The sequence below is a fragment of the Schistocerca cancellata genome, chromosome 1 (genome assembly GCF_023864275.1).
Source record: "Schistocerca cancellata isolate TAMUIC-IGC-003103 chromosome 1, iqSchCanc2.1, whole genome shotgun sequence".
NCBI lineage: Eukaryota > Metazoa > Arthropoda > Insecta > Orthoptera > Acrididae > Schistocerca > Schistocerca cancellata.
Genome location: NC_064626.1, coordinates 274,445,913 through 274,473,755, shown reverse-complemented (window position 1 = coordinate 274,473,755; position 27,843 = coordinate 274,445,913). Strand labels below are relative to the sequence as shown.

The 27,843-nt window shown below is 45.5% G+C and overlaps 1 protein-coding gene across 7 annotated transcripts in view; it reads left to right on the top strand.

The window, feature by feature from the left end:
- The window catches only part of LOC126171100 (disco-interacting protein 2), a 647,964-nt gene that overhangs the window by 193,084 nt on the left and 427,037 nt on the right, over nucleotides 1–27,843 (top strand). For 3 of the 7 annotated variants that reach the window (XM_049920780.1, XM_049920779.1, XM_049920777.1), the window contains exon 1: nucleotides 5,517–5,706. The exons of the other annotated variants lie outside the window; for them this stretch is intronic. In XM_049920780.1, the coding sequence (XP_049776737.1) occupies nucleotides 5,613–5,706 (94 nt within the window). In that variant the 5' untranslated portion in view covers nucleotides 5,517–5,612. Of the gene's footprint in view, nucleotides 1–5,516; nucleotides 5,707–27,843 lie in introns of those variants that run through there. 7 annotated transcript variants of the gene reach the window in all.

Below are 27,843 nucleotides of genomic sequence, written 5' to 3'. Positions count from 1 at the left end.
ACCGGACGTGAGTGTCTGGCCAGTGGTTTGCGGAAAAGCGGCGCGCCGTCACGCGGACAAATTGCGTTAGTGGAGGCCGAGTGCGGATGACAGCGCGAGGGAAAGCGGGCGGGCAGGCGCCCACGCGGTGTCGCAGAATCCAGGCGCCCGCGCGCTCTCGCCCATTACCATAACTCGCTGTCGTTGCTCGTCGCCCTTCTTCTGTTTTCAGAAGCATGCTAGGCCTCGGCTGCGCAGCTTCTCAGTTTGGTTTTAAGGGACTTGGCTTCACCGTAAATTCTTCGTTATACAGCTTCTCAGTTTCTGAAAGTCGTCACCACCAGCACCACCACTACCACTACCACCGGTTAGCCCTGCGACGGGTGGTCGTCAAAGTACACCTCAGAACATCGTCATTGAAGATGCTTCGTAAATAACTCAAATCCGTCCAAACAGGCGTCGTAATGCCCAACGGTACCGACTAACCGCCGTTTCACTCTCAACCGATAGGCTTCACTGGATGCGGATATGGAGGGGCACGTCGTCAGCATTCCACTCTCCCGGCCGTTGTCAGCTTTCGTAAACGGAGCCGCTACTTTTCAGTCATGCAGCTCCTCGAGCGGCCTCACAAGACCTGAGTGCACCTTGCTTGACAACAGCACTCGGCAACCCGGACGGTCACCTAGCCGAGTGCGACCCGGGCGGTCACCTAGCCGAGTGCTGACCAAGTCCGACAGCGGTAATCTGACGAGAACCGATATTAACCAATGCGACAAGACTGTTGGCGTTCCGTAAATAAAGGGCAGCGAAACGCGTGTGACTTTAAAACAAACGAAATGTTCAAATGAGTTGACGGATCGCTTCTCCACGCTATCTAACTAACGTCATCAAAATCAGAAACGAGAAAGCAAAGATCAAAATGCAGACCCTGCAAAGTAATTAACGAAACAATTTACTGTAGCAAAAAGATCGCAGGGACTGATTACAATCAAAGGCGCAACGACATGGCACGAATAATCCACTGCAACTTTCGCCAAAGTTACCATCTGCTTGATGGTAAGGAACTGGTGGGACCACAAGCCATCAAAAGTTGTCGAAAGTGAACATGCCTGATCACTAGGAGACCATCGATTTCAGACATACCGAATGTAGGAACACGATACACTAGGCATCACAACTGTGGAGAAAAGGAAAGAGTTGCTCATCGATATTGACATCTCAGATCTTAGCAGAATCGGCGAGAAACAACTGGAAAAACTGGATTTCAAAGTCGAACTACAGAGACTATGAGAACCATGGCAAAATATATTAGTGTGTACTTCAAAACTGTTGCCATTGATGAAATATTCATCTGCCCAATACAAAAACCCACTGCACTGGGAGCTGCACGAATTATCCAATTATCTGCTGTGCGTTTTGACTCTGTGAGGTGTTTCCTAATTTGAAACTTGTGTCGCATCACAGACCTTTTCCTTTCGTAGCCAAATCTGCTACTGACTGATCTATCCAAGCACGACTCAATGACCAGCCCTCAACGCCTTACTTCCGCCACTACCTCATCTCCTGCCTTCGACTGATCTATCCAAGCACGACTCAATGACCAGCCCTCAACGCCTTACTTCCGCCACTACCTCATCTCCTGCCTTCCAGTCTCCTCAGAGGTTCTGCATACCTTGCGGGACAAGCATTCCTCGAAGAAAGGATGTGGCGGAGAGACCTGCGGGATTGTTTCCAGAATGAAATTTTTTTCACAATTGTTTGCATTCCTGTCTTCTTCTTCTTCTGTAGTGGTCAATCCAAGGATTGGTTTGCAACAGCTACAATGGCAGCTAGTCTCCATTCTGTGCGTCTTTCAGCTTTTCTCTTCATTTCTTTATAGGTGTCACATCCCACATCTTTCACGATTTGATCCATGTACCTCAGTCGTGGTCTTCCTCTTGCTCTTTTTCCCTCGACATATCCCTCTATGATTGTGTTCAGGAGTCCTTTATGTCGTAATAGATGGCCTGTAAATTGCACTCTTCTTTTAACAATGAAACTCCAGAAGCTTCTCTTCTCACCTGCTCTTTCCAGAACCACTTCGTTGGTGACCTTGTCAATCCATTTTATTTTGAGCATGCGTCTATAGCACCACATTTCAAAAGAATTTAGCTTCTGCATTCCTGGTGCAGACAGAAATTCCCATGCCATAGCACGCCGCTACAGGATCGAAAGCAAAATTGGTCACACCATCTCCACTGTATCAGTGTGACGTGCCTCTTGGTTTTTACTTCTGTAGCGTTTGCTGCGGTACTGTGAGCGGAGATTTTATTGTTTACCAGGACCGCAGACATGTACCTTAAAAAAAAATTAAAAAAAAAACTTAGCCGGCCGGGGTGGCCAAGCGGTTAAAGGCACTACAGTCTGGAACCGCGTGACCGCTACGGTCGCAGGTTCGAATCCTGCCTCGGGCATGGATGTGTGTGATGTCTTTAGGTTAGTTAGGTTTAAGTAGTTCTACGTTCTAGGGGACTGATGACCTTAGAAGTTAAGTCCCATAGTGCTCAGAGCCATTTGAACCATTTTTTTTTAAACTTAAAGAAATTACACAACTTTTTTTTTTTTTCGAAGTGATGATTAAAACTCTGTGATAATCCGTCTCGGCTGCGTAACCATCTCAGTTACAGGGAAGTAGGATAAAGTTTTGATTATAAATTTGAAAATTAAGTTCTCCGATTTTTTTCCGTTTATTTGAAGCCACGGATGTGCAGTCCTGGCGTGACTTCTCCACGGTACAGTACCGTAGCACGGATCTACAGAAGCCAAAACAAAACGGCACAGCGTATTCATGAAGTGGAGTGACATGTATAATTCGGTTTTTGACAGCAGCATAAACAGTACTGTCGTCACAGGTCAGTCCAAATGGCTAAAGAAGTTGTTTGAATCGACCCGACACAGGTGCAACATTTTCGCTGCTGCTGGTCTGCTTGTTGCGCAAAGAACCCACATCTGTTGTAATCACAATTGTGGGGAAAGTGATTCATGGGTTTGGTGCAGAGTAAAAAGCTTCGAAGACCTTAGCGCAAAGTGTACAGAGCTGGTTTCGTAGATACGGAGATTTATCAGATCTAATCCACACACCGACCGTTAGTCTCGTACACAAGCCGGCTTTGGTGTGGTTTCCACGCGGTCTCCCACGCTGGGTTAGGCGAGTCAGTTTGGCTTAGCAGTCTTAGAAATATATTAAGGGGGGTGGGACGTCAAACGGGCCGACTTGGAGCAGGAGAGGCACCACAGAACATTTCAATTTCCACTGTCTATACTTCTACAAATAAATTCATAAAACTTTGTCAGCATGACCAGGAAGGATTCAGAATTCACACTCTTAGCAGTGGAAGTTGTAAAACATAACGAAATAATATTTTTACATGTGAAATTTCATCATTTTTTTCACTTACTAATGACAGCATTTGTTGCTATAGGTACACTTTTCTTCATAAATAAGAGAGATTCTTCGGTGAATTTTGCACAGCATACAAACCATACTTAAAGTTGTATGAAACTCTAGAATTTTCCACATGTATTAAAAACTGTGGGAAAAATTTGGGTAATTAACTACAAAATTTGTTTTTCTAAACATGATGTTTAAAATACAATAGCTCATTCGTTTTTTCATAAATTAAATAAATTCTAGAGTTTCATGCACCTGTAAGTATGGCATGTATGCTGTGCAAAATTCATCGAAGAATCTCCCTTATTTATGAAGAAAAGTGTACCTATAGCAACAAATGCAGCTATTAGTAAGTGAAAAAATGATGAAATTTTACAAGCAAAAAAATTTATTATGTTATGTTTTCGAACTTCCACTGCAGTGAGTGTGAATCCTGAATCCTTCCTGGTGATGCTGACAAAGTTTTATGAATTTATTTGTAAAAGTATAGACAGTGGAAATTAAAATGTCCTGTGGTGCCTCTCCTGCTCCAAGTCGGCCCGTTTGACGTCCTACCCCCCCCCCCCCCCCCCCTTTAACTTCATAAACGGAAGTCGCATGCTGCCTCTCCACACGCATACAGACGCACCAACTCACAAGGAAACCTCCCCATCGCCTCACCCTCAGATTTAGTTATAAGTTGGCGCAGTGGATAGGCCTTGAAAAACTGAACACAGATCAATCGAGAAAACAGGACTAAGTTGTGTAGAACTATGAAAAAAATAAGCAAAATATACAAACTGAGTAGTCCATTCGCAAGATAAGCAACATCAAGGATAGTGTGAGCCAGGAGCGCCGTGGTCCCTTGGTTAGCGTGAGTAGCTGCGGAACGAGAGGTCCTTGGTTCAAATCTTCCCTCGAGTGAAAAGTTTAATTTTTTATTTTCAGACAACTATCAAAGTCCAGGCACTCACACGTAATCAACTTAGCTCTCCAAAATTCCAGGACATGTTCAGATATGCTTGGACATATGCAGGATTGGACGGTCTACACACGGAAAAATTTGAAAACGTTAAAAACATAAGTTTTGACAGAGCACAGGGAAAACTGTGCGAATGTGAAACTGTTGCATTCATTTGCAGTGGCATTTGCAGTTTATGTGACAAACTATTATGTTTTCATCACTTTTTTGGGAGTGATTATCACATGCACAAAAAAACCTAAATCGGGCAAGGTAGAAGAATCTTTTTACCCAATCGCCAAGTGTACAAGTTAGGTGCGCCGACAACATATTCCTGTCATGTGACGCACATGCCGTCACCAGTGTCGTATAGAATATATCAGACGTGTTTTCCTGTGGAGGAATCGGTTGACCTATGACCTTGCGATCAAATGTTTTCGGTTCCCATTGGAGAGGCACGTCCTTTCGTCTACTAATCGCATTGTTTTGCGGTGCGGTCGCAAAACGCAGACACTAAACTTATTACAGCGAACAGAGACGTCAATGAACGAACGGACAGATCATAACTTTGCGAAAATAAAGAAAGTAAACTTTTCACTCGAGGGAAGACTTGAACCAAGGACCTCTCGTTTCGCAGCTGCTCACACTAACCACGGGACCACGGCGCTCCTGAGCTCACATTACCCTTGATGTTGCCTATCTTACGCATGGACTACTCAGTTTGTATATTTTGCTTATTTTTTTTTAATAGTTCCACACAACTTCTTCCTGTTTTCTCGACTGATCTATCCACTGTGCCAACTTATAACTGGATCTGAGGGGGATGCGATGGGGAGGTTCCCTTGTCAGTACCAGTTTGAAGAAACGCGGAACGTTTGGTGGATACTGATCTATAGCAAGTGCAATGTCAAAACTAATTCGCTGTTCACCGCGGAATTAGTGTGTGTTGCCCAACCGTAACTGGGATGCTGCGTACGCTCCTGACAATACGATAGGGAAGTACTGTACGCACGGAGCACCGGGAGCGCGCTGGCTAGAGCGGTGGGCGGTTGAGCGCGTGGTCCGCGGCGCGGCGCTAGTGTCGCGCGTGGGGCGCCGTGTGCGGTGGGCGCCGGGAGGCGAGGGAGCCGCCGCCAGTGTCGGTGCGCGCGCGCCCGGTGCCGGCCGCGGGACAAACGGAGCAGAGCACAGCACAGCAGAGCGTAGCGCAGCGGCGGTGTGCGTTCAGCCCGGCTCCGCTCGCGACGGGATGTCGATGTCGCCATGGACGACGACGACGAGGCCGCCCGCAAGCAGAGCGTCGTCGATCTCGAGGAGCTGTACGTCTGGCTGCAGCAGTTCGAGGACCCCACCATCGGTAGGTCCGCACCTTCCTCGTTGCTGTGGCACGATCTGGTGGCCAAGTCACTTCAACTAACTGCGTATAAACCACGGTTCGAACGAAATTAAACCCCTGCATGTTTCCCATCCCTCAACATCTTTATCTATTTATCACTCACACAATTCAAATTCCGCGTAAAGTACGAAGTCAGAGGTAGTCCAGAAACATCTACCAAACACTAAATTGTCATAATTCAAAAAAATTTCGTTATTCACTGCAGTTACCGGTTTCGAACTTAACCAGTTTATCTTCGTTTACAATACGCAACATCAGAATAGGAATTAACTTCATTTTCAGTTGTTTGAAATTGTTTTTCGCTGTAGGACACCATGGCGCTGACAAGACGTGCAACAAAGGATCAGTGACGCTCCGTTATCTTTTTTCTACTGGACCACTCTAAAGATGGACTGAGATAATTCGAAACCGCTGAAGGCAATTTGGCCATAGAATTACTTGAATACAGCTGCTATTTAATTATTCGTAGCTTTTTGAGAAGTGGCTAAATTTACCGAGCAACAATGGTCACTTGTAACTGGTCTGACAATGGTTGAAGGAACACGAATAAATTGCTTTTTACGTGGAAAACGCCAAGGTGCTACTCTTAGGTCCTTTGTTCGTCACCCCCCATTGCTGATATCAGAAGCCGTAACTTCAAATATACGAGTAGCTCAGTAGCTCGGTACGGGCTTTTGTTGAAGTTTCGAGAACATACCTTCACCGAGAAGTCGAGCAGTATATTGCTCCCTCGGACTTATATCTCGCGAAGAGACCATAAGGATGAAATCAGAGAGATAAGATCCCACACAGAGGCAATACCGACAGTCGTTCTTCCTACGAACAATACGAGACTGGAATAGAAGGGAGAACCGATAGAAGTACTCAAGGTACCCTCCAGGTGGCTTGCGGAGTATGGATGTAGATGCAGATATTGTTTTCTGCTCGGTGTGAATTAGCCACCACTGAAGGTTTAAGCACCCTTGTATTTTCTTTCCCACGTCCGCAACAGGCATCAAGTAGTTGATTCGAAAACATAGAAAGATAGCAGTTTACACCATCCATTCGTAACGGTAGTCTGATAAGATATTTAAGCAATTTCCGTGATTGAGATACTACATTCACATTCGATTTGATTTTCGATGCGTTAAAATAATAACTTGTATATCCATGATATATATGTGAAAATACGGAGCAGTACGCTTATAGAAATGCATAATAATGCAAAGGCGGTTCGTTTCAATGGACTTGTGCAACTGGAACAGTTCTTCGTTTGTTGATTATTATAAATCAGAATGTTGCGATTACATTTACTAGTTTTTATGCCGAAATCGTAATTTTTATACGAGACACTGAGACTGCTACAGTTAACACTAAGCTGTGAAAACGATAGCCCGACATTACATGAATATATTGGTATTTTCTTTGTTAATTTAATTGCATAGTACTGGAACGTTCGATAGCGAAAGTGGACAAGGCCATTTTTACATTCTTAAAAAAAATCAGTTTTTTGCTTGTTAGAGTGTGCGACTGTCATTAATTCTGCTCTCAAACAAATATCAATTTAATTTTTTGTTACAATATTAAAATATTTTTCTGGGATCTTTGTTTGCACTATCGGAAGAGAGAATTTGATTCTTTGTTTTATATCGCTGCACGAAAGTGAATGCAGTAAGCGAGCTCGAACGTGGGCAGACGCATTGTCTCGATACAGCGCGAGAAGAAAGAAGTTGGCCTGCCCTTTTGAAAGCCGTGTACAGCTCTCGGTATGGTGTACGTGTAAAGCAGTTGGGCGGGGACGTCACGGAGAATGCGGTCGCGCTACGCAGGTACCGGCGTGGCGCTTCCGCCTGGGCACGCCTACGCAGCCGGCGCATGCATCGCTCTCCGCTGTTTCGCAGAAGGTCCCCCCCCCCCCCCCCCCCCCCCCCGACTGCAGGGGCAGTGACCCAGTCGCCGCAGCACTGGGACACCAACCAGCCATTGTCACAATTCAGACGCACCGGAAATGGCGCCGCAGCAGCCTCTGACCAGGCGCCTGTGTGGCTGTGTGCGCCCACTGCCGTCCTCACCCACTCATCCGGCACACCGGTTTTCGACGGGGGTATCTTCTCCGAGTTTCTTCGTTTATTTCACTCTTCCCACTTTTACCGCCATTCGTCCCGAGTCTGCTTCGCCCCGTGCCTGATACTAAGCGTTTTGGCAATACGGCTGTAGTCCAGGTTATCGAAGAGATTCATCCACCTGATCCTGTCTCGCGTACTTCGTAGTTTTACGCTGTTCCTACATTTACTTTCTTGCCGTCTCGAACACCTCATTTCTCAAGCTGCGACATCGTCGCGAAAAAACAGTTACCCGTTTATGTAATAAGTTTCCTTTAATTTATGTCTGTGGTCACACTCTTTTTGTTTAACAGATTACCGGTTTCGGTCTTTAATGACCATCGTCAGATCTGTTTCATAAAGACAGAGTGTACTGCAGCCATAGTGGCATCGTCAAATGTTAAATGCGGAATCAGCACCAGCATCGTCAAATACATATAAATCACATCACATGCACGAGTCATGTTGTCAGTAATACTGAGTATTCTGCAAACAGACGGTAACCTCCATTGCGCTAGTTAGGGTTTCTACCGTTTCATTCAAGTACGGAGCGCGGGACGAATGAATGCTTAAACGCCTCTGTGCGCTCTGTAAGTAGTGGAACCATCTCTCCGCTATTCCTAGGGCAGCGAAACTTAGGGGTTGTAGCATATTCCCAGATTTATCACTGAAAGCTGGTTCGTGAAACTTTGGTGCATCTGTCTTCAAGTGTCTGCCTGCCATTTCAGTTTCTTCAGCCTCTCCGAGGCGTTCTCCCAAGGGTCACCCTGTTAGTTCAAAATGGTTCAAATGACTCTGAGCACTATGGGACTTCACTTCTCAGGTCATCAGTCCGGTAGAACTTAGAACTACTTAAACCTAACTAACCTAAGGACATCACATACATCCATGCCCGAGGCAGAATTCTAACCTGCGACCGTAGCGGTCGCGCGGTTCCACACTGTAGCGCCTAGAACCGCTCGGCCACTCCGGCCGGCACCCTCTTAGTCCTATATGTTATAAGTCCCACGCACTCTAGCAATATTATAGGGTGGCCCACACAAGTGCTTCGTAAGCGATCTCCTTTGTAAGCTAATTGCATTTTCCTAGTATTCTACCAAAGAACCGAAGTGTGCCACCTGGTTTACATTCGACCAAACGTATGTGATCGTTCTATTTCATATCTCTTCAAGTTGTTACTCTCTGGTATTTGTATAAGTTGACCGATTCCAATTGCGATTCGTTAATGTTTTAGTGGTAAACTGCTACTTTTTTTCGTTTTATGAAGTGCGCAGTATTACATTTGTGAACATTTAAAGCAAGTTGCCAGTTTTTACACCACTTTCAAATCTTATCAAGATCCGACCTGGGTATGTACGCATATTTTTAAGACAGTTCTTCATTATTGATAACCGCATCATCTGCGAAAAGTCTGAGATTATCTACTATTGTCTGTAAGGTAATATACAACACGAACAACAAAGGTCCCAGCACAGTTTTCTGGGTGCGCCTAAAGACACCTGTACACCTCTCGATGATTGTCCACCCAGGATAACATGCTGCGTTCTCACTATCGAGAAACCCTCTGTTCAGTCACATATTTCGCTTTTCCCCCATGTCGCGCCTAAAATTTTATCGAAATACTTCTTAATTTCTGGTGACTGCGTCATTCATATAACTTAATCCGTCTGTATTGTTTTGGAACTTGCACGTATTCGAAGAATGAAAGGTGATACCAGAAAGCCAAATGACTTCCACCTTTCAGTGTGGCTCTTATCACTAAACCGTTTTTGACTGATGCTTCTGGTCATCTAAAGGCATGATTTTAGTGTTGTTAATCTAAATACCAGGATTTGGCAGGTGGAGTTAATGTGCGACAAATATAGGGTATGAAGAAGCACTAAGGCTTCTCAGGTTGAGTGTAAGCTAGGCCAAAACACACACATTACCCAGCTGCGTTCTGAGATTCGGCGAGAAAGTGTTCTGGATGAACCTGGCTATCAAATGCTCAAGCTCATTCAAGCCAAACGTAGGTGGTCATTGTGTTCTCTGCCTTCTATATACGCCAGATATTACGACGAGACCTTGGCTTTCATCGAATATGAGCGTTTGGTAATGTGAAACTCGACCTGAATAAATAAATAAAAAATAAGTACAGAAGTTGAGTGTAGCTCTGCGACAATTATTTCCTGCAGTCGCGGAATACTTGGATACTGCCTGTAGTTTTCAATAGGGCGTTACGCAACAGCAATGGAAGTTTCTAACGGATGGCGAGACGAACAATCAGAACTGGCCAAGCTGGTGAATGGACAGGCCCATAACCAATTGTGTAGATCGTGAGTGAAGGAAATTTCCCAGTGTGGGCGCTTCAGCATTGCCCAGGGCTGGTTCTCCAAGTGACACGCTTTTAATCTTCCTATCGAAATACTAGGAATTATCACTTGGAGTTCATGTGCGGTGTTTATAGCGTATGAAATATCACAAAAGCTTCGGGCACTGTGTACAAGCGACACCAAAACACTCGTGACCCGGGAGGGATTGCTACTTGAGAATCGGCGAGGAAGTGCTGTGGGTGAGCAGATAAAGTTAAACAGGTAACTTACAAAATAAACCTCTTGTTCAAATTGAATTATATGTTTTAGAAATTCACATGATGCTGTTGCACCAAGGGTGCCACTGTTCGAAGCTAGCTCACCATACCAGTGTTCTACGCAAAATACGTAATTGTAATAATAGTAGTTACTATCAGGTCATCGACACTAAAAATTTATTCCTATGTAAGTACACTGGGTAGTTCTTAATATTTTGTGTCCATTGCCATAAAACATCACTACATGTAAAGTACTGTGGACCTCGTGCACCATTGTCTTTCAACGTTATAGTTCAAAGGCTTTTGGCAAAAATTATAAATGCTTTTCATACGATGAGGTACACAGAACACGGCAGATGTTCTTTGGTTGGGTACATCGATAGAAAAATCCTATCGATGTAGGTTTCTAAGACAACACGGCATTCACTTTTTGGTAGGTGAAAGGTTGTAAATCTTAAAGAATAAGAAGTATTGTTATTAGATTAAAACACCAGCAGATCAAGAAGTGAAGTTCACGAATACAGTACAAGGTAAAACGGACATACCATTAACAGTTTACGTTTGAACTTTAATTATGTTAACCATGTGGGTGGAGACTTTGGGCCGATTGAGCTAGTAATGTTTATAGTAGAAAGTGTTCCTGTTTTATCAGCTCTAGTGATAGAACTTGGTTTGCTGCTTTCCTCTAAGGATTTATGGAATAGACATAAACAGCTGACACTGTGTGTTTTGCCTTACATTGAATTTGTAAAGCATAATATATCTTACCCGTAAAGTGGACGCTACTGATTCGAGTCATACCCCAGGAACGCGTGTGTGTTAAAATTTCTCCACCTGTCCTGTCTGTTTAATGTCTAATGTGTTGCGAATGTAAGTGAAATTAGTAAAAGATAATACTAACATGTGAATAAGATACATAAATTGATTGCGCCCATAAAAGCTGATGGGATATTTGTGGTCTAAGGTGCCATATGCCAATTAATAATAATGATTTTCAAGAAGAGAGCCGTGTCCTATTAATTACAGAATTTGAAAGCTCGTTATTTCTGATATTGTGAAAAAGGATCTTTCGCCGTCGTTGTTCATCTCCAAGCAAAGCCAATGTCAGCCGCCTGTAACATTCGACAGCCGTTTCATTGTGTTGTATGTTTATTGACTCATTCGGTATAATGAGCACGTAATCTCACTTGAGTAGTAGATACGGAGTCTATCTTGTAATTAGGCTCTTGGTGTTAACAGTTATCTCCAAGACGTAGACGGCGAATTGTTCGTCCATCCGTCGATATAAACGTTTCCCTCACCCAGCGCAGACTGAATGGTAACCTTGTCAGAAGCCTGCTTTCGTTTCGCGATCGACCCACGCCTCTTTTTAATACGATTCTTGTCAGACTGCAGCCATATTCCTTTCGAAACTCGTGGTGAAGTAGCTAGTCGTTAATGAGCTCGTTGTCGACAGAACATTACGCCCAGGTCCTACGACTCCGCCCATCATAAAGTCGCGTAGTGCGTTGCCGCGTTGAGCTTTTTACTCCCATGCCTGTCGTTCCATCTCTGAATTTATAACGACTGCCGGGACGGAATAGGCATAAATAATCTGGCGACCTTAGATAGAATATCTCTCCACGTCCGTGTACGAGTAATACTAGCTTTCCATAAAGTATATGTGTCGTTGAAAGCTTCCTTATTAGCTTGCAGTTTTACTTCGTGAAAATAACATCTATTAGCGACTACATTTTGACTTCACAATGCGGTACAACTCTATCTACGCAACAATGATTACCGACGTCTCCGAACCATATGTTAGCCACAGGCAACGTTTGGCATTGCGTGATCAAAGTAGAAATGCTGTAGACTCCTTTATTGGAGGATTTTTACAGCTGTTACCTTGAGAAACCTGTTCGGCCTTCACTCTCGTCGTTAAACCTACGACACTAATTAATGTGAGGCGTTCCTGTAAAGAAGGAAGCACCACTTAACAAATACACGCCAGTTGTGACTGCTGTCTGTTCTTTAAGATTTTTTTCCCGGAATTTTGTATTTCTTTGGAGGTTCTAGCTGCATTATTAGCGCACACGCACACAATTTTACAAACTGTATCCTGTTTCTTCCGTTGTGTTGCTAAGAAAATCTTAATCTCCTAAACCTTTATTTTAGGTGCTATGTATTACGAAATACGCTACTGTCGCAGGTTCGAATCCTGCCTCGGGCATGGATGTGTGTGATGTCCTTAGGTTACTTAGGTTTAAGTAGTTCTAAGTTCTAGGGGACTTATGACCACAGCAGTTGAGTCCCATAGTGCTCAGAGCCATTTGAACCATTTATTACGAAATAACTAGAAGCAGAGATATGTCCTGTTAACCGACTGCATATGTGTTCCCACGTACTCCACAACTGAATTCTTTTGTGAAGCAGAAATGGGCTTCTGAACTATGGATTTAAAGCGGGAACACAGATTTCCATTTCCCGATGAAGATATCAGTGTTAATTTTCCATTGCTGTATGAGTTATTTGTACATCCTAAAATACCTTTCTTAATGTCCGAACGTTGTCTCTTTTTACACCCGTAATAGATCTATGTAATGAACAAAAATTGCTGTATATAATTGTGAAAATAGTGTTATATCTTTAGCAAGCACAACTTTCCTCTTTAGCGCCCATACATATTCGGTGTAGTTTCAGCATCGTCAGCGGGTATAGTTTAATTTTTGAAAAGACAAATAATGCGTTGATGTAATCATCTTGTGGTTCAACCTCCCGTTTCAAATATATAACTACAAGATATATATGTCTCAGTGCCAAGCCAGGCGTTTCCGGTAAAATAAAGTAAACCCACTGTCCATGGTTGAACTTCTCCGAAATATTGATGGATATTAAAGAAGAAAATTGGGTTTCTAAGGAAGAACCTATTTCTATTTCAAGGCAGAACCTATTTCTACACTTACATATTTGAAAGGAAATACGGACAAAAAGGAAGCGTCAACCACAAAGTGAAACATTGCTGTATTTGTGATTCTTCAGTTTCTCCCGGCATATTTCTTGCTCGAACAGTCCGCGGTTGTACTGCCAGTCCATAGCGTCAAGCCACTCGCATTCAAAATCACTTTAGTCAAAATCCAGGATGGTTTCTTTGAAAAGGCAGCTGCTTATTTCCTTCCTCGCACCCGATAATTTGAACATATGCTCTTTCTATAATGAGGTCGACCAGTACTCAACGCTTGAAGTGTGTTATTTCGTTTGTTTTTTTTTTCGTTATCAGCACCAAAGTAAATGGACTTCGATGAAGCTGATGTGCAAGCTGAGGCTTTCTATATTGTGATTGCACTAATCACAAAAGCGCAGTGGGAGAACCGATCTGATTCGATAGTTTTCCGGCGAATCGCTCCGCTGCTGAAATAATCGGGGAGGAGGGGAGATAGAGAGAGAGAGAGAGAGAGAGAGAGAGAGAGAGAGGGGGGGGGGGGTTCCTGTCTTAGAAACGAAGCTGAGTGATAAGGGCTTTGGACTCATATTGAAGTGTTGCAGGGTTCACATCCTAGTCCGCTCATCTGCATGTAGGCTTTACGTGCTTTCACTGATTTGTGTAATGGGCCTTAAAAAAGGCCCCGTCTAGTTTTCTTTCTTAACCTTGTCAAATCTGTGCCACTTCTCCATCTCGAAGTAACTCAGCATCAACGAAACAAAACTGTAGCCTCGTGGTTCGAGGTGCCTTACGACGGTTCGCACGGCTCGCCCCGTCGGAGGTTCGAGTCCTCCCTCGGGCATGGGGTGTGTTTTGTCCTTAGCGTAAGTTAGTTTCAGTTAGATTAAATAGTGTGTTAACCTAGTGACTGATGGCATCAGCAGTTTGGTCCCATAGGAACTTACCACAAATTCCCAGCTTTCAAAACTGTAATCTCTGTTGGATTTTATTACGAGATTAATTTACGAGTACATGGAGTTGTTTGAGCACGGGCACGTACAAGAATACGTGCAAGTACTATTCAGTTCAGAATAGTGTGCTGGACTGGTACTCGATACCGAAATCTTTGACTTCTTTCTGGGAACGGCCCCCCAGACTGCAGCCAAGCCATTCCTCGGCAATATCCGTTTCTCCAGGAGCGCTAGTACCGCAAGCTATGCAGAACAACATGTGTGTACTTTATAAGGTAAGAGAGAGGTACTGACGGAAGTTAATCTGTGATGAGGGGTCATGAGTCATGCTCAGACAACTCAACGGTAGAGCAATTTCCTGTGAAAGGTTCCAGCACACAATTTCAATCTATGAAGAAGAAGAAGTTTCGATTCAGTGCACTTCACTTTGTTCTGAGAACGGGAATGCGTATGTGAGTCCACTTCTTCTTCTTCTTCTTCTTCTTCTTCTTCTTCTTATTCCTGGCCTCTGTTCGTATTTTTACGTGGTCGGTTTTTTAATCTGGATTTCGCAAATGTTGGTGGTAGAGGGTGGCTGGGTGCCCTCTCCTCCGTTCCATCTTCCCTCTCCCCTCCCGCGGGACTGAATTTTTTGCACCCATCTGCGTGCACGTCTACTATTGTCTCAAGTTAAACTCTTGACTGCTTTCGAATTGTTTGTGAATTCAGTAACTGAGGCTAGGCGTGGGTACCTGGCCGAGATTCACATGGTCGGATGTGAGAAACCACCTGCAAACGACATCCAGGCGTGGCGGTATGCCGACCCTCGTTCTTAATCCGACAAGCGGATTCGATCCGCAGCCCGTGCGCCTCCCCGAATCCTCGAAGCGATGATTTAAAGCGCGCTACTGTGCGGGTGGGTCAGTGATATGTACGTTGTTTATTTTTTTAACCGTTTCTTCGTCGATCTTGGGGAACATCCGGTGGTACTGTACTGTGGCAATAGGCGACTGCCAATTTAGCAGCATCGGTTCGTGTTCAGGAAAACAATTAACAGCTAGTGATATCTGAACAACCTCCTTTGTCGTTCATTACGAATGAGTGTAAGTTGTTGTTTTCTGCTCTGTTTAATCATTCGACGGTGATGTACCACACGTGGTTCCTATGCCCGAGCGATTGAGCAACCGTTTCCAGCAGGAGATGCTCGTATTTTGGCAAAACTTGAGATAAAGTTGCTACAGAGGAACTGAAAGTTATTAGCGTGTTCCTGATCTTGCATTCTTAATACGTTTGTTACATCTACATCTACAAACAGTAAGTACCGTACGCTGCGTGGCGTAGGGTACCACTAAAAGTTCCACTATCTAATAGACCAAGGGAGAAACGACTATCTGTGTACCTCCGTACGAGCCCTGATCTCTGTCGTCTTCCCAGAGCTCTGAATTGAGATTTTGTGGTTGAGCTCATTGGCATACAGCTGATTTGTGGGTGGCTTCTATTAACTGCGTCTTATTCACCGGAGCCTTTGTGTTAGTGCTGCGACTCGCTTCCTCGTTATCTTCGTGCTTTCCTTTGTGTCGATGTAAGAACACCAGTGATTGGAAAATGCTTTGTCGTGAGCCTCTTCAAACAGCGGCGGACTAGTGACCTGTTAGCTGCTCGTTTATCGCCGGCTGCTTTCTCAGGAACCTTTGTTTGTAAATGGCAGCTGTTTGCGTGTACGTCGTCAAGAATCGAGCTGCGGATGTTGCTGGAATGAAGTGCATACGTCGAGGCCGGCCGCCATTGCTGCACCAGATGTTGCGACTGCAGAATGGATCTGCTCTGTATGGCTGAGCAACACATGGGAGCGCCGTATCAACAGCGGTGCCACTCGGGGGAGTTAACCCAGTTTCTGTACTGTTGGAGAGTCTGCGAAACTCTAAAGCTCGTATGAAAGCGGAGACTTTTCTTAAGAAGACCCCTCGCATATTATTACTCTGTTCCGGATTAGGAATCGAACGGAGGTACTTTACTTCTGAACACTGTATTTATCGGTAGAAAGAAGTATAGCCAAATAACCTTGTCCGTTGTTGTTCTGGATAGTTCAGTCGGGACAGCATTGTTCGCGAAAAAGAAGTGTCCAGGTTAAGAATGTTGCGACTCGCAAGTTAAATCTGTCTCGCAACATAATAAATTGCATCGCAATTTTAGATATTTTCGTAGGCGAAGGTTGCGAACATAGGGACACCCTACGACGACACGAATGTTGTAGGCAATAGCACAATTCAACATACTCTTCATTCTCGTTTTCTTAATTCATCTGCAACGCTATATACACACGGAATCCTTTCGACGATAGCCATCCAGCGGCGGCAACATATGGACGTCTCTCTCTCGTATCGATTAGCTGCTAAAGTATGAATTTCGAACGGAAGTAATATGGATTCGTGAATGAAGACGGTTATCTTCAAATACACTACATACTTGTTTCAAAGAATCTTAAATTAAGAGTCCGCAGCTCGTGGTCGTGCGGTAGCGTTCTCGCTTCCCACGCCCGGGTTCCCGGGTTCGATTCCCGGCGGGGTCAGGGATTTTCTCTGCCTCGTGATGACTGGGTGTTGTGTGATGTCCTTAGGTTAGTTAGGTTTAAGTTGTTCTAAGTTCTAGGGGACTGATGACCATAGATGTTAAGTCCCATAGTGCTCAGAGCCATTTTCTTAAATTAAGAGTGTTGTAATATAACGCAACTAGGAAAAGAAAAATGACATTCAAGACATTTAGTAAACATTTATGATCGTGACTCATATTGCATAAGCCATTTGAATATAACTGCAATTACTGCTATTAATCACTCTGTCTTCGAATCACACAGGCAGCACAACATTTCATCAAGAAATTACAGTGTAACAGTTTAGGTTGTCTCAGGGTGGCAGCAACATAATAAAGGCAACTGTCGACACCAATTGTTCCGAATGGTGCCGACTTTTAACGATTACTTTTTGGGGGCCGGCAGCCAACATACAGCGCCCTTAATACAGCTCCTCGATTAAGGACTTAGCCTAATTCATCAAGTTTACCCGTTAATAATAAGACGAGTACACGTGCGGCTGGAAGTTACACCTCACGATGTATTGGCTCTTGAGCAAAAAGATTTACGATCGCTGGTTTACAGTATCACATCATTTCTCTTATTTTATCGGGTAATGCACGGCAAAAATGATTTTCGATAGGTCACTGAGACTGAAGCTTTTAGGATGCGCTTCGCGGTCTAGGGCGCCTTGTCACCGCCCGCGCGGCTCCCCCCGTCGGAAGTTCGAGTCCTCCTTCGGGCATGGGTGTGTTTGTTGTCCTTAGCATAAGTTAGTTTAAATTAGATTAAGTAATGCGTAAGTTAAGGGACCGATGACGTCCCATAAGATCTTACCACAAATTCCTAAAAAAAATTTTGTGATGCCATTTCTTGTATTGTCTCCCACGGGTGTTTGCCGAGCGATTCTGGAACACTGTCGCACGGTTTAACTATCAAGAGAACGGTCCAATAAGACATGTCGAAACATATCCTGAAATTTTTTACACAAGAAGAAGACAACGAAAAAAATTCCCTGTTAGAATTTTAGCTGCTAAGGAGCACTGCAAAATTGCCAAATTCGTAACGCGCCGGGAGGAGGTACAAATGTACAACGCTGCTAGCGCTGTAGCAACTGCGAATGCGCAACAAGGCGCGTGCGCGCGCGTACACACACACACACACACACACACACACACACACACACACACACACACACACGACCGAGATCGGCGGTACTTTTCTAAACAGGAAATACGACACAGTCGAATCGTAATTTGTAAAGGACGTTTCAGGTTACCGTTCGTTGATAGTTTCTTTGACACTACCGTGTACAGTTACTATTCTCTCTAATTAGCCATTCAAGTAACATCTATTACAAATTATCAGTTGCTTCTTGCAGTATAGGTTAGTATTGACAACACAGATACACCTGAAGTAATATTTATTGCCCTTTTGCAAGGGATGCCTGCTAGTAGTAAATTTTTTTTTCTTCCAGTTTCACAGTAATGTGGAATGCAACTAACAATATCAATTTCTCTGCTAGCCACTTTTATCAGAATTACATGTCGATATGACGTAATTTTAAAAAAATGAGATGATGCTCGACGCCGGTAATTAGTGTTTTGTTTCTAAATTTCCCCTCAGTAGTAATGAGAAGCCAGGGAGAAATGGCAGCCGACGTAGAAGGAAAATTTTAGACCAGTGCTAAGGAGAGATGGAGATGCAATTCCGTGTGAAGTTCACAGGTCTCCACGCATGTCACGCTTCCGTACAAATTGAGACACTTAAATTCTTCCTTTCCTGCGCCTTTTGCATGCTCCGTCAAGAACAGTGCGCTCGCCATGCAAAATAATCCACACTGAACAGCAAAGTTTCGCATTGTGGCTCTAACAAGATAGAGTTTTATCCTGTATGCCGAATATTAGCTCCAAAAACTAAAAATTAATAACACATCTTTCATAGGCAATGTTCGCTACCTCGTGTTCTCTTCCGTTCGCTCTAGTATAAACGATTCTACCCATACACAAGCGAATGGCACTGAATTTTCTGCAAATGATTATTCGCACGGATTCCGCTCTCTCCATTGTAAACCAGACTTTAGGTGCTTAAAATTGGTGTCTGTGAATTCCGCTATGCAGCGCTGCGTTGAGTGATTCGCCTACATCTCTGTATAGGGGCAGAGGTTTAGAGTCGCACACTAGGCGGGCAGCGCTGTAGCAACCGGTGTTATTAGCTGTTCTTCGCGCGGCAAAAATGTGTTACTTCAACGTTTTTTTACAAAATACTTGCAGCAGCTAAAATTTTGGCAGTGCATTTCTTTCGTTGTCTTCTTCCTGTGTAAAAAAATTTCAGGGCAGATTTCGACGCGTCTTATTGGACCATTTCCTTGTAAGACGGCGAGAAATTTTGTATTTGTACTTCGAATCTTCCTTCTCTCTTCGGTTAGTGTAGCTCGATTATTGTCTACAATACAATTCAATGAGATTTAACTCCGGGGAGGAACGTGGCCATGTACCAAATGGAACCCAGATGAGTGTTGCAGGGGCGCGCCGTGTGAAGAGTCGTAGAGACTCGCTCTCCAGGCTTACACTCGCCTCACCTGTGTGCACTGTACTACCGCGCGTGTCCCTTGTTCACTCACGCTGATCAGGAAACCAGCTTCACCGAGCAACGCGGTGGTTTTGGGGGAATAAGTATGACAGGTCGCCGAGCATGCAGAGCAGTCGCCTGAATCTAACGATTCTGGCGGACGAGTGATACGTGATCCACATCCACAGGATGCTGCGAGCTTTCTAGCTAGGACGCCTGGTGTGCTGGTAGGACATCGACGGGGGGGGGGGGGGGGGCAAATGCGAAATGTCGACCCTCGTACCATGTTGTATCACACGATCACCCACAGTCTCTCAGGCGTTGAAGGTTTATTTCGTCATGAAATCGCCCACGCAGGTAACATTAAAGGCATGGCTCCCACCCTTGTTGATTATGGTTAGCCTCTAACCTACCGAGTAGCCATCTGAGCGCAATAGCTTTCAAAAGTGTTCGCTACGCCACCCTGCTTGCCATCGACTGGGAAAACTGCCTGGCATATATACAACAGTGGGAACCACTATATCCGAGATGTCCGCCCACACAGCCTGTACAGGCAGACTAAATGGTCTCGTACTGGCGTGTCACCTCAGTCATGTCTTGCCGGTGTCGTCATGACGGAATGTTGTTTCATGCACAGGGCAGCTCTCTTGATTTATAGTCATGAGTGAATTGAACTGTATGCACAGTCCTCAGTCCTGCAAGTCTGATGAGCCGGCACAACTCCATGCAGTGGCTATAAGGAGACAAATGTACAAAAATCGCGTGTACTGTTATTCTACAAAAAGTTTGACCGTGATCGTGTTGCTAATGGTTGGTTTTCGCAATCGGACTTGAACATGATTATTTTTTTCCAGAACATAGCATAATACTCCGATTCGCACATACTTTCTAATGACGAAGGAAATTGCAGTAATTGAACTCAAAGTGTCAATGAGTAATCAACTTCCTGCATTAACTATTTCATGAGAAAACTATCGAACAAATTTTTACGTATAATATTAATTATCTACTTGACTGTGAGACTAATTAAAGAAAATTCCCTTCATCACATTAGCAGTTACGAAAATATTCTGTATAGTGACGCGGTCGCGAAGTGGGGCCGAGGCAGTTCCAGATAAGTTTTACAGTCTGACGATAATTTATGGATTTGTAGTTTTAGCTTGACGATGTCCACTATGGAAAGACGGTAGTTGCTGTTATTCTGAAGAAGGCTGGGTTATCCCGACTAAAACGATAGTAAATTCTAGGCTAACAGTGCAACTGAGGCTGTCAGTTACTAAAATTAGAAGTACCATTCATGAGTACTCCTCGAGTGTCTGGGATCTGTGTCACGTCGGATTAAAGAAAAACATCTAAGCAGTTCAGAGACGTGCCGCTGTACTTGTTACCGACAGGTTCGACTAACACGACAGTATTATGGAACTTCTCCATTAAGTCTAATGGAAGTCTCTGGATAGGAGGAGGTTATTTTTTTGGCGAAACACTTCTACGAAAGTTCAAGGAACCAACATCTGCGACGGACTGCAGAGCATTCCTACTGCCACCAACGTGCATGTCCCGCAAGGACAGCAAATACCAGAGAAATCAGAATCGGAACAGAAGACTATAGGCAATCTTTTTTCAAAGCTGCATTTGCCAATGGAACGGGAAAGGAAATGATTAGTAGTGATGCTACGTGCCCTTCGCCATCCACCGTTTGGTGTCTTGTGGAGTATGTATGTACACTACTGGCCATTACAATTGCTACACCAAGAAGAAATGCAGATGATAAACGGGTATTCATTGGACAAATATATTATACTAGAACTGACATGCGATTACATTTTCACGCAATTTGGGTGCATATATCCTGAGAAATCAATACCCAGAACAACCACCTGTCGCTACGGTCGCATGTTCGAATCCTGCCTCGAGCATGGATGTGTGTGATGTCCTTAGATTAGTTAGGTTTAAGTAGTTCTAAGTTCTAGAGGACTGATGACCTGAGATGTTAAGTCCCATAGTGCTCTGAGCCATTTTGAACAACCACCTCTGGCCATAATAACGGCCTTGATACGCTTGGGCGTTGAGTCAAACAGAGCTTGGATGGCGTGTACAGGTACACCTGCCCATGCAGCTTCAACACGATACCACAATTCATCAAGCGTAGTGACTGGCGTATTGAGACGAGCCAGTTGCTCGGCCACCATTGACCAGATGTTTTCAGTTGGTGAGAGTTGGTGAGAGATGTGGAGAATGTGCTGGCCAGGGCAGCAGTCGAACATTTTCAGTATCGAGAAAGGCCCGTACAGGACCTGCGCCGGCCGCGGTGGTCTCGCGGTTCTAGGCGCGCAGTCCGGAACCGCGCGACTGCTACGGTCGCAGGTTCGAATCCTGCCACGGGCATGGATGTGTGTGATGTCCTTAGGTTAGTTAGGTTTAAGTAGTTCTAAGTTCTAGGGGACTGATGACCACAGCTGTTAAGTCCCATAGTGCTCAGGGCCATTTGAACCATTTTGAACAGGACCTGCAACATGCGGTCGTGCATTATCCTGCTGAAATGTAGGGTTTTGCAGGGATCGAATGAGGGGTAGAGCCACGGATCGTAACACATCTGAAAAGTAACGTCCACTGTTAAAAGTGCCGCCAATGCGAACAAGAGCTGACCGAGACGTGTAACCAATGGCACCCCATATCATCACGCCGGGTGATACGCCAGTAAGGCGATGACGAATACACGCTTCCAATGTGCGTTCTCCGCGATGTCGCCAAACACGGATGCCACAATCATGATGCTGTAAACATTACCTGTATTCATCCTAAAGAATGACGTTTTGCCATTCGTGCACCCAGGTTCGTCGTTGAGTACACTATCGCAGGCGCTCCTGTCTGTGATACAGCGTCAAGGGTAACCACAGCCATGGTCTCCGAGCTGATAGTCCATGCTGCTGCAAATGTCGTCGAACTGTTCGTGCAGATGGTTGTTGTCTTGCAAACGTCCCCATCTGTTGACTCGGGGATCGAGACGTGGCTGCACGAACCGCTACAGCCATGCGTATAAGGTGCCTGCCATTTCGACTGCTAGTGATACGAGGCCTTCGGGATCCAGCTCGGTGTTCCGTATTACCCTCTTGAACCCACCGATTCCATATTCTGCTAACAGTCATTGGATCTCGACCAACGCGAGCAGCAATTTCGCGATACGATAAACCGGAATCGCGAGAGGCTACAATCCGACCTTTATCAAAGTCGGAAACGTGATGGTACGCATTTCTCCTCCTTACACGAGGCATCACAACAACATTTCACCAGGCAACGCCGGTCAACTGCTGTTTGTGTATGAGAAATCGGTTGGAACCTTTCCTAATGTCAGCACGTTTTATGCCATCGGCGCCAACCTTGTGTGAATGGTCTGTAAAGCTAATCATTTTGCATATTACAGCATCTTCTTGCTGTCGGTTAAATTTCGCGTCTGTAGCACGTCATCTTCCTGGTGTAGCAATTTTAATGGCCAGTAGTGTAGATGCATGTGTAACTGGAACGGAAGGATCCCAACAACATTCTACGGCCGCATCACAGACACATCGAGGCGGACGGTGCTGGATCAGCCAGTGACTCTCGCACCAACACAGTTACGCCCGATGTGAGCACCCAGGTCTGCTGGTTACATCACGGACAGCGCCTGTCTGGTGCTGTGGCGAAAGCGGTAACAGCAAAGTCCCTCGATTACTGTGTTTCCCTATGGCATCGCGCCCAGTATGCCTAAGTGCTTGCACTAAAATGATTGTTTTGGGAGGAGGGTGTCATACCCCCCTTCCCTTCTCTCGCCCCTCTTGGCGCTGCGCCTGACTGCATCTTGACGGCAGTTGGCAAGCCTTTTGGTTGACGGAGCCCTTGTGCCGGCATGTTGTACGGTACGGCGTGCGCTTTGTTCTGGCGTTTCTCGCAGGGTGTCTCTGCAGTGATCCGCTTAGGCGGCCGGCTGACGTGACGTGGTGCGGCGTGTGGAACGGGAGCCCACGGTGCGGCCCGGCCTTTGTGATGGGAGGGGCTGAGCGGGGCGGGCCCGGGCACTTGCTATTCAGGCGGCGCGGCCGGCGCGACATCCGACCCCGGCTTCCTGTTTCCTGCAGGCTGCAGCTGCCGGACAGCCGTCTGGCTCCTCGCCGACCCGCCGTGCATTCGCAATCGGCCTTGACACCCCTTCTCCTCCACTCAGGCGCCACCTCTGGATTCACACCGCCAGCTTCCTACAGCCCACAAAAGACTTCCGTACTGACGATCGTAACGGCTTAGACGAGATATCTCGATGGTGCGGTAAGTGGAAAGTCACGATGAACAATGAAAAGTGTATGTGTTGTGTTGGCAGAAGAGCCAACACCGTGTTACTAGTAGAGGCCGAAATGCACGCGTTTTAGCTCACGCAGGCTGGCGTGAGGAGGGGAGAACTATACTGACGTGAGGTCTGGAACATGACAAGGAATTAGAATTCAGAAAACGGACGTAATTACTTTGATACTTAACTTTAATCTATTAATCATGAACGTCGCTCTTGAAGGTACATGATTCACAATATTATCTGTTCCGAAGACTTATAGTAACTGAATATGGCGCCTTGCTAGGTCGTAGCAAATGACGTAGCTGAAGGCTATGCTAAACTGTCGTCTCTGCAAATGAGAGCGTATGCGGACAGTGAACCATCGCTAGCAAAGTCGGCTGTACAACTGGAGCGAGTGCTAGGGAGTCTCTCTAGGCTAGACCTGCCGTGTGGCGGCGCTCGGTCTGCAATCACTGATAGTGGCGACACGCGGGTCCGACGTATACTAACGGACCGCGGCCGATTTAAAGGCTACCCCTAGCAAGTGTGGTGTCTGGCGGTGACACCACAGTATGGTACTGTGACGCGACAACGCAATCTGTGTGTTTAGCGCGTTGTAAATTTTCAGTTAATTGCTATTAACCAGTGTGGACTATTTAGTCATTATCGAACTATATCCAAGTAAGTTTATTGCAACACCTCTGTCATTAATAAGTTGATGTTCATGTATGAAATGATGTCCGCCCCTGGTAGCTGAGTGGTCAGCGCGACGGAACGTCGTACCTGACGGCCCGGGTTCGATTTCCGGCTGGGTCGGAGATTTCTCCGCTCAGGAACTGGGTGTTGTGTCGTCCATATCATCATCATTTCATCCCCATCGACATGCAAGTCGCCGAAGTGGTGTCAACTCGAAAGACTTGCACCAGGCGAACGGTCTACCCGGCGTGAGGCCCTAGCCACACGGCATTTCCATTTATGAAATGATGTGGCTGTTAAATGCGGTCTGGAGGATTGATTTGTACACTCGGGTGACATAAGTCATGCCATACATCCTAATATCATGTCGTACCTCCTTTTGCCGGCATGGTGCAGCAACCCGACGTGGCATGTCGTTGGAATTCCCCTGCAGAAATACAGGGATTATGTCGTATAAATGTTCGATAGGATTCATGTCGGGCGATCAGGATGCCCAAATCATTCGCTCGAATTGCGAAACGGAGTAAATATCGAGGTGGCGCCTGAGTGGTGGGGAAGGGATGTCAGCGCCGATTGCGAATGCACGGCGGGTCGGCGAAACCAGTCTCGAACAATTGTGGCCCGTTGACATGCCTCATCGCCATCCATAAAAATTCCATCGTTGTTCGGTAACATGGTGTACATGGATGGCTGCAAATGATTTCTAGATAGCCTCACATAACCATTTCCAGTCGACGATTCGGTAACTGTACCAGAGGATCCAGTCTGTTCCACACCATTATGGAGCCACCAGCTACTTGTACAATGTGTTGTTGACAACTTTGGCCCATGGTTTCGAGGGGTCTGCGCCACACTCGAGCCCTACCGTCAGCTCTTACCAGCTGAAAACGGGACTCACCTGACCAGGACATTGTTTTCCAATCGTCTTGGGGCCAGTGATTTGGTCACGAGGCCCGGAGAGCCGCCGCGGGCGGTGTCGTGCCGTTAGCAAAGGCATCCGCGTCGGACATCTGCTACCAGAGCCCATTAACGCCACATTTCGCCGCACCGTCCTAAGGGATACGTTCGTCACACATGCCACAACGATTTCTGCTGCTATTTCGCGCGGTGTCGTTTGTCTGTTAGTACTGACAACTCTAGGCAATTTCCGATGTTTTTGGTCGTTACGTGAATGTCTTCGGCCTATGCTTGCCCGTAGGAGAGAAACTGCATTAATTTTGATGTTTTCAGCACACTCTTGGCACTGCGGATCTCTGAATATTCAATTCCCTAATGATTTCCGGTATGAAATGTCCCATGCTTGTAGCCCCAACTTCACTCCGTGTTCAAAGTGTGTTAATTCCCATCGTGCGACCATAATCACATTGGAAACCTTTTCACATGAATCACCTGAATACAAATAACAGCTCCGCCAATGCACTGTTCTTATATATCTTGTGCACGCGATACTACCGCCATCTGTTCATATAGATATCCCATGACTTTCCTCACCTCATTGTGCGTCACATCTGTTGCGACATATTGCTTACAGGTTACCTGGATGTTGCCTGATAAAGGCTAATAAATTGAAATTTGCCAGCAGCATCCTGTACAGCCCATAACGGACCGTACGTATGTGTTCATGTGAGGTCATCAACATACACAGAGACCCCGAGGAATTAAAAACATATACAACTCCTTATAGAATCTGGATCCATTCGTTACTACAGTAACAAGTTTGTGAACTTTTTTTTGTCCTATTGATTTAATTTGGAATAGATGAAATTCCATGCCTGACGTATTCCCCTGCGCTTATAACAGTTCTGGTTCGTGAGAACTAAACGAAGAATCACTAGAGCATCATCCATTGAAGCCACGACGAGCCGATAAGCTGACGGCTTACCGGAATTGTGTGTTTGCACAGCACACGTCAGGCTGACTTGACAGGTGTCGTGGCAAACGCACCTCTAGTGTTCCAACTGGACTTGGGTGTAGCCAGCTTAAACAGACACAAGGCAGTGTCGTGCAAGCCAGCTTACAGACTTTAAGAATGAATGGTAAGTTTGCGCCGTTAAAGGCTTGTGTGCTACAAAACAGCAATGTGTGAGATACAGCTTCGCATAAGGCTATAGAACGACTAGGAATTCCGAACTTCGACAAAGCAGATTTGGCGAAAAATCTATTAGACGTAGGTACTTCCAGGAATGGCAAAAAAATTGGTGTCATTCAAGTGATCCCACCAGAACGTGTACAGCAACAATGTAGTAGTTTAGTTGAGTATTTTGTATACGTGTTTCTGAAAGTATAAAGACTCTCTATCTGCAAGAATACTAAGAATAACTTTTAGTTTTAGACTTGGAAGAGAAGTATTACAAATCACAGCATCTTGTTGTTCATTTGAAGTCTCAACGCCACCAAGGTGGTCTTCAGACTGAAGATCAGGAACTCTTAACTGACGGTTTTTCTAACGTGGCGGATCCTCAAATGGTTCAAATGGCTCTGAGCACTATGGGACGCAACTGCTGTGGTCGTAAGTCCCCTGGAACTTAGAACTACTTAAACCTAACGCCATCACACACATCCATGCCCGAGGCAGGATTCGAACCTGCGACCGTAGCGGTCGTGCGGTTCCAGACTGTAGCGCCTTTAACCGCTCGGCCACTCCGGCCGGCGGCGGATCCTCATTTGCGTCTTCTGACAGAAAGTATTCTGACGCTGCAAGTGTAATCCATTATGCTATCGACCTTCTCGTGCACTTCTACTCCCGCAGTCTGAGTAACCCGGCTGTCATACAAACAATCAGGCACGAGCTGTGTTGTCCGTGTTTCACACTGCAATGGCACGGCGAAAGCAGGCCGTGTTAAAGGGGTCGACATCCAAGTGTCGTACGAGTGCATAGGCATGTGCATGCTATTGCATCCGTCTAAACGAGGCTTGTGAGACAACGCGCACTCCCCCATCGTTCGTAGTATCGCTGCCGTAGCGATGAAGGTGGCAAGTCCGACCCCTTCTCCTGCGAACACTGAAGATAAGTCTCTGTTAAAGCGTGGAAAAGCTTCGCTCTAGGACTCAACTTTCTGCAACCCTTTCCAACCCTTCTCCCTGTCCTGGACATCGCAACGGGCCGTTTGGAAGAAGGGGCGTGGCGTGCTAAGTGCTTTTTCCTCTGTGCTCCGCAAACAGCCGCAAGCGGCGACAGTCGTCAGCGTGCTCACGTGTTTATTTAATTTTACCGTTATTAATGAGCTGTATGTTGTAGCAAGAAAATTTTTTTTAAATTCTTTATGGAACGAGTGAGGTTTTAAATTTGCAAGGCTTTCTCCCTCCCATTCATCTCTGACTGCAGTTTGTTGGGCGTTTGTACGAAACGTTTCTGTGTTCAGGTAGGCCGCCTATCTGTCTTCATGCGGATGCATGTGTGGCACGCCCCCAAATGGTTCAAATGGCTCTGAGCACTATGGGACTTAACATCTTAGGTCATCAGTCC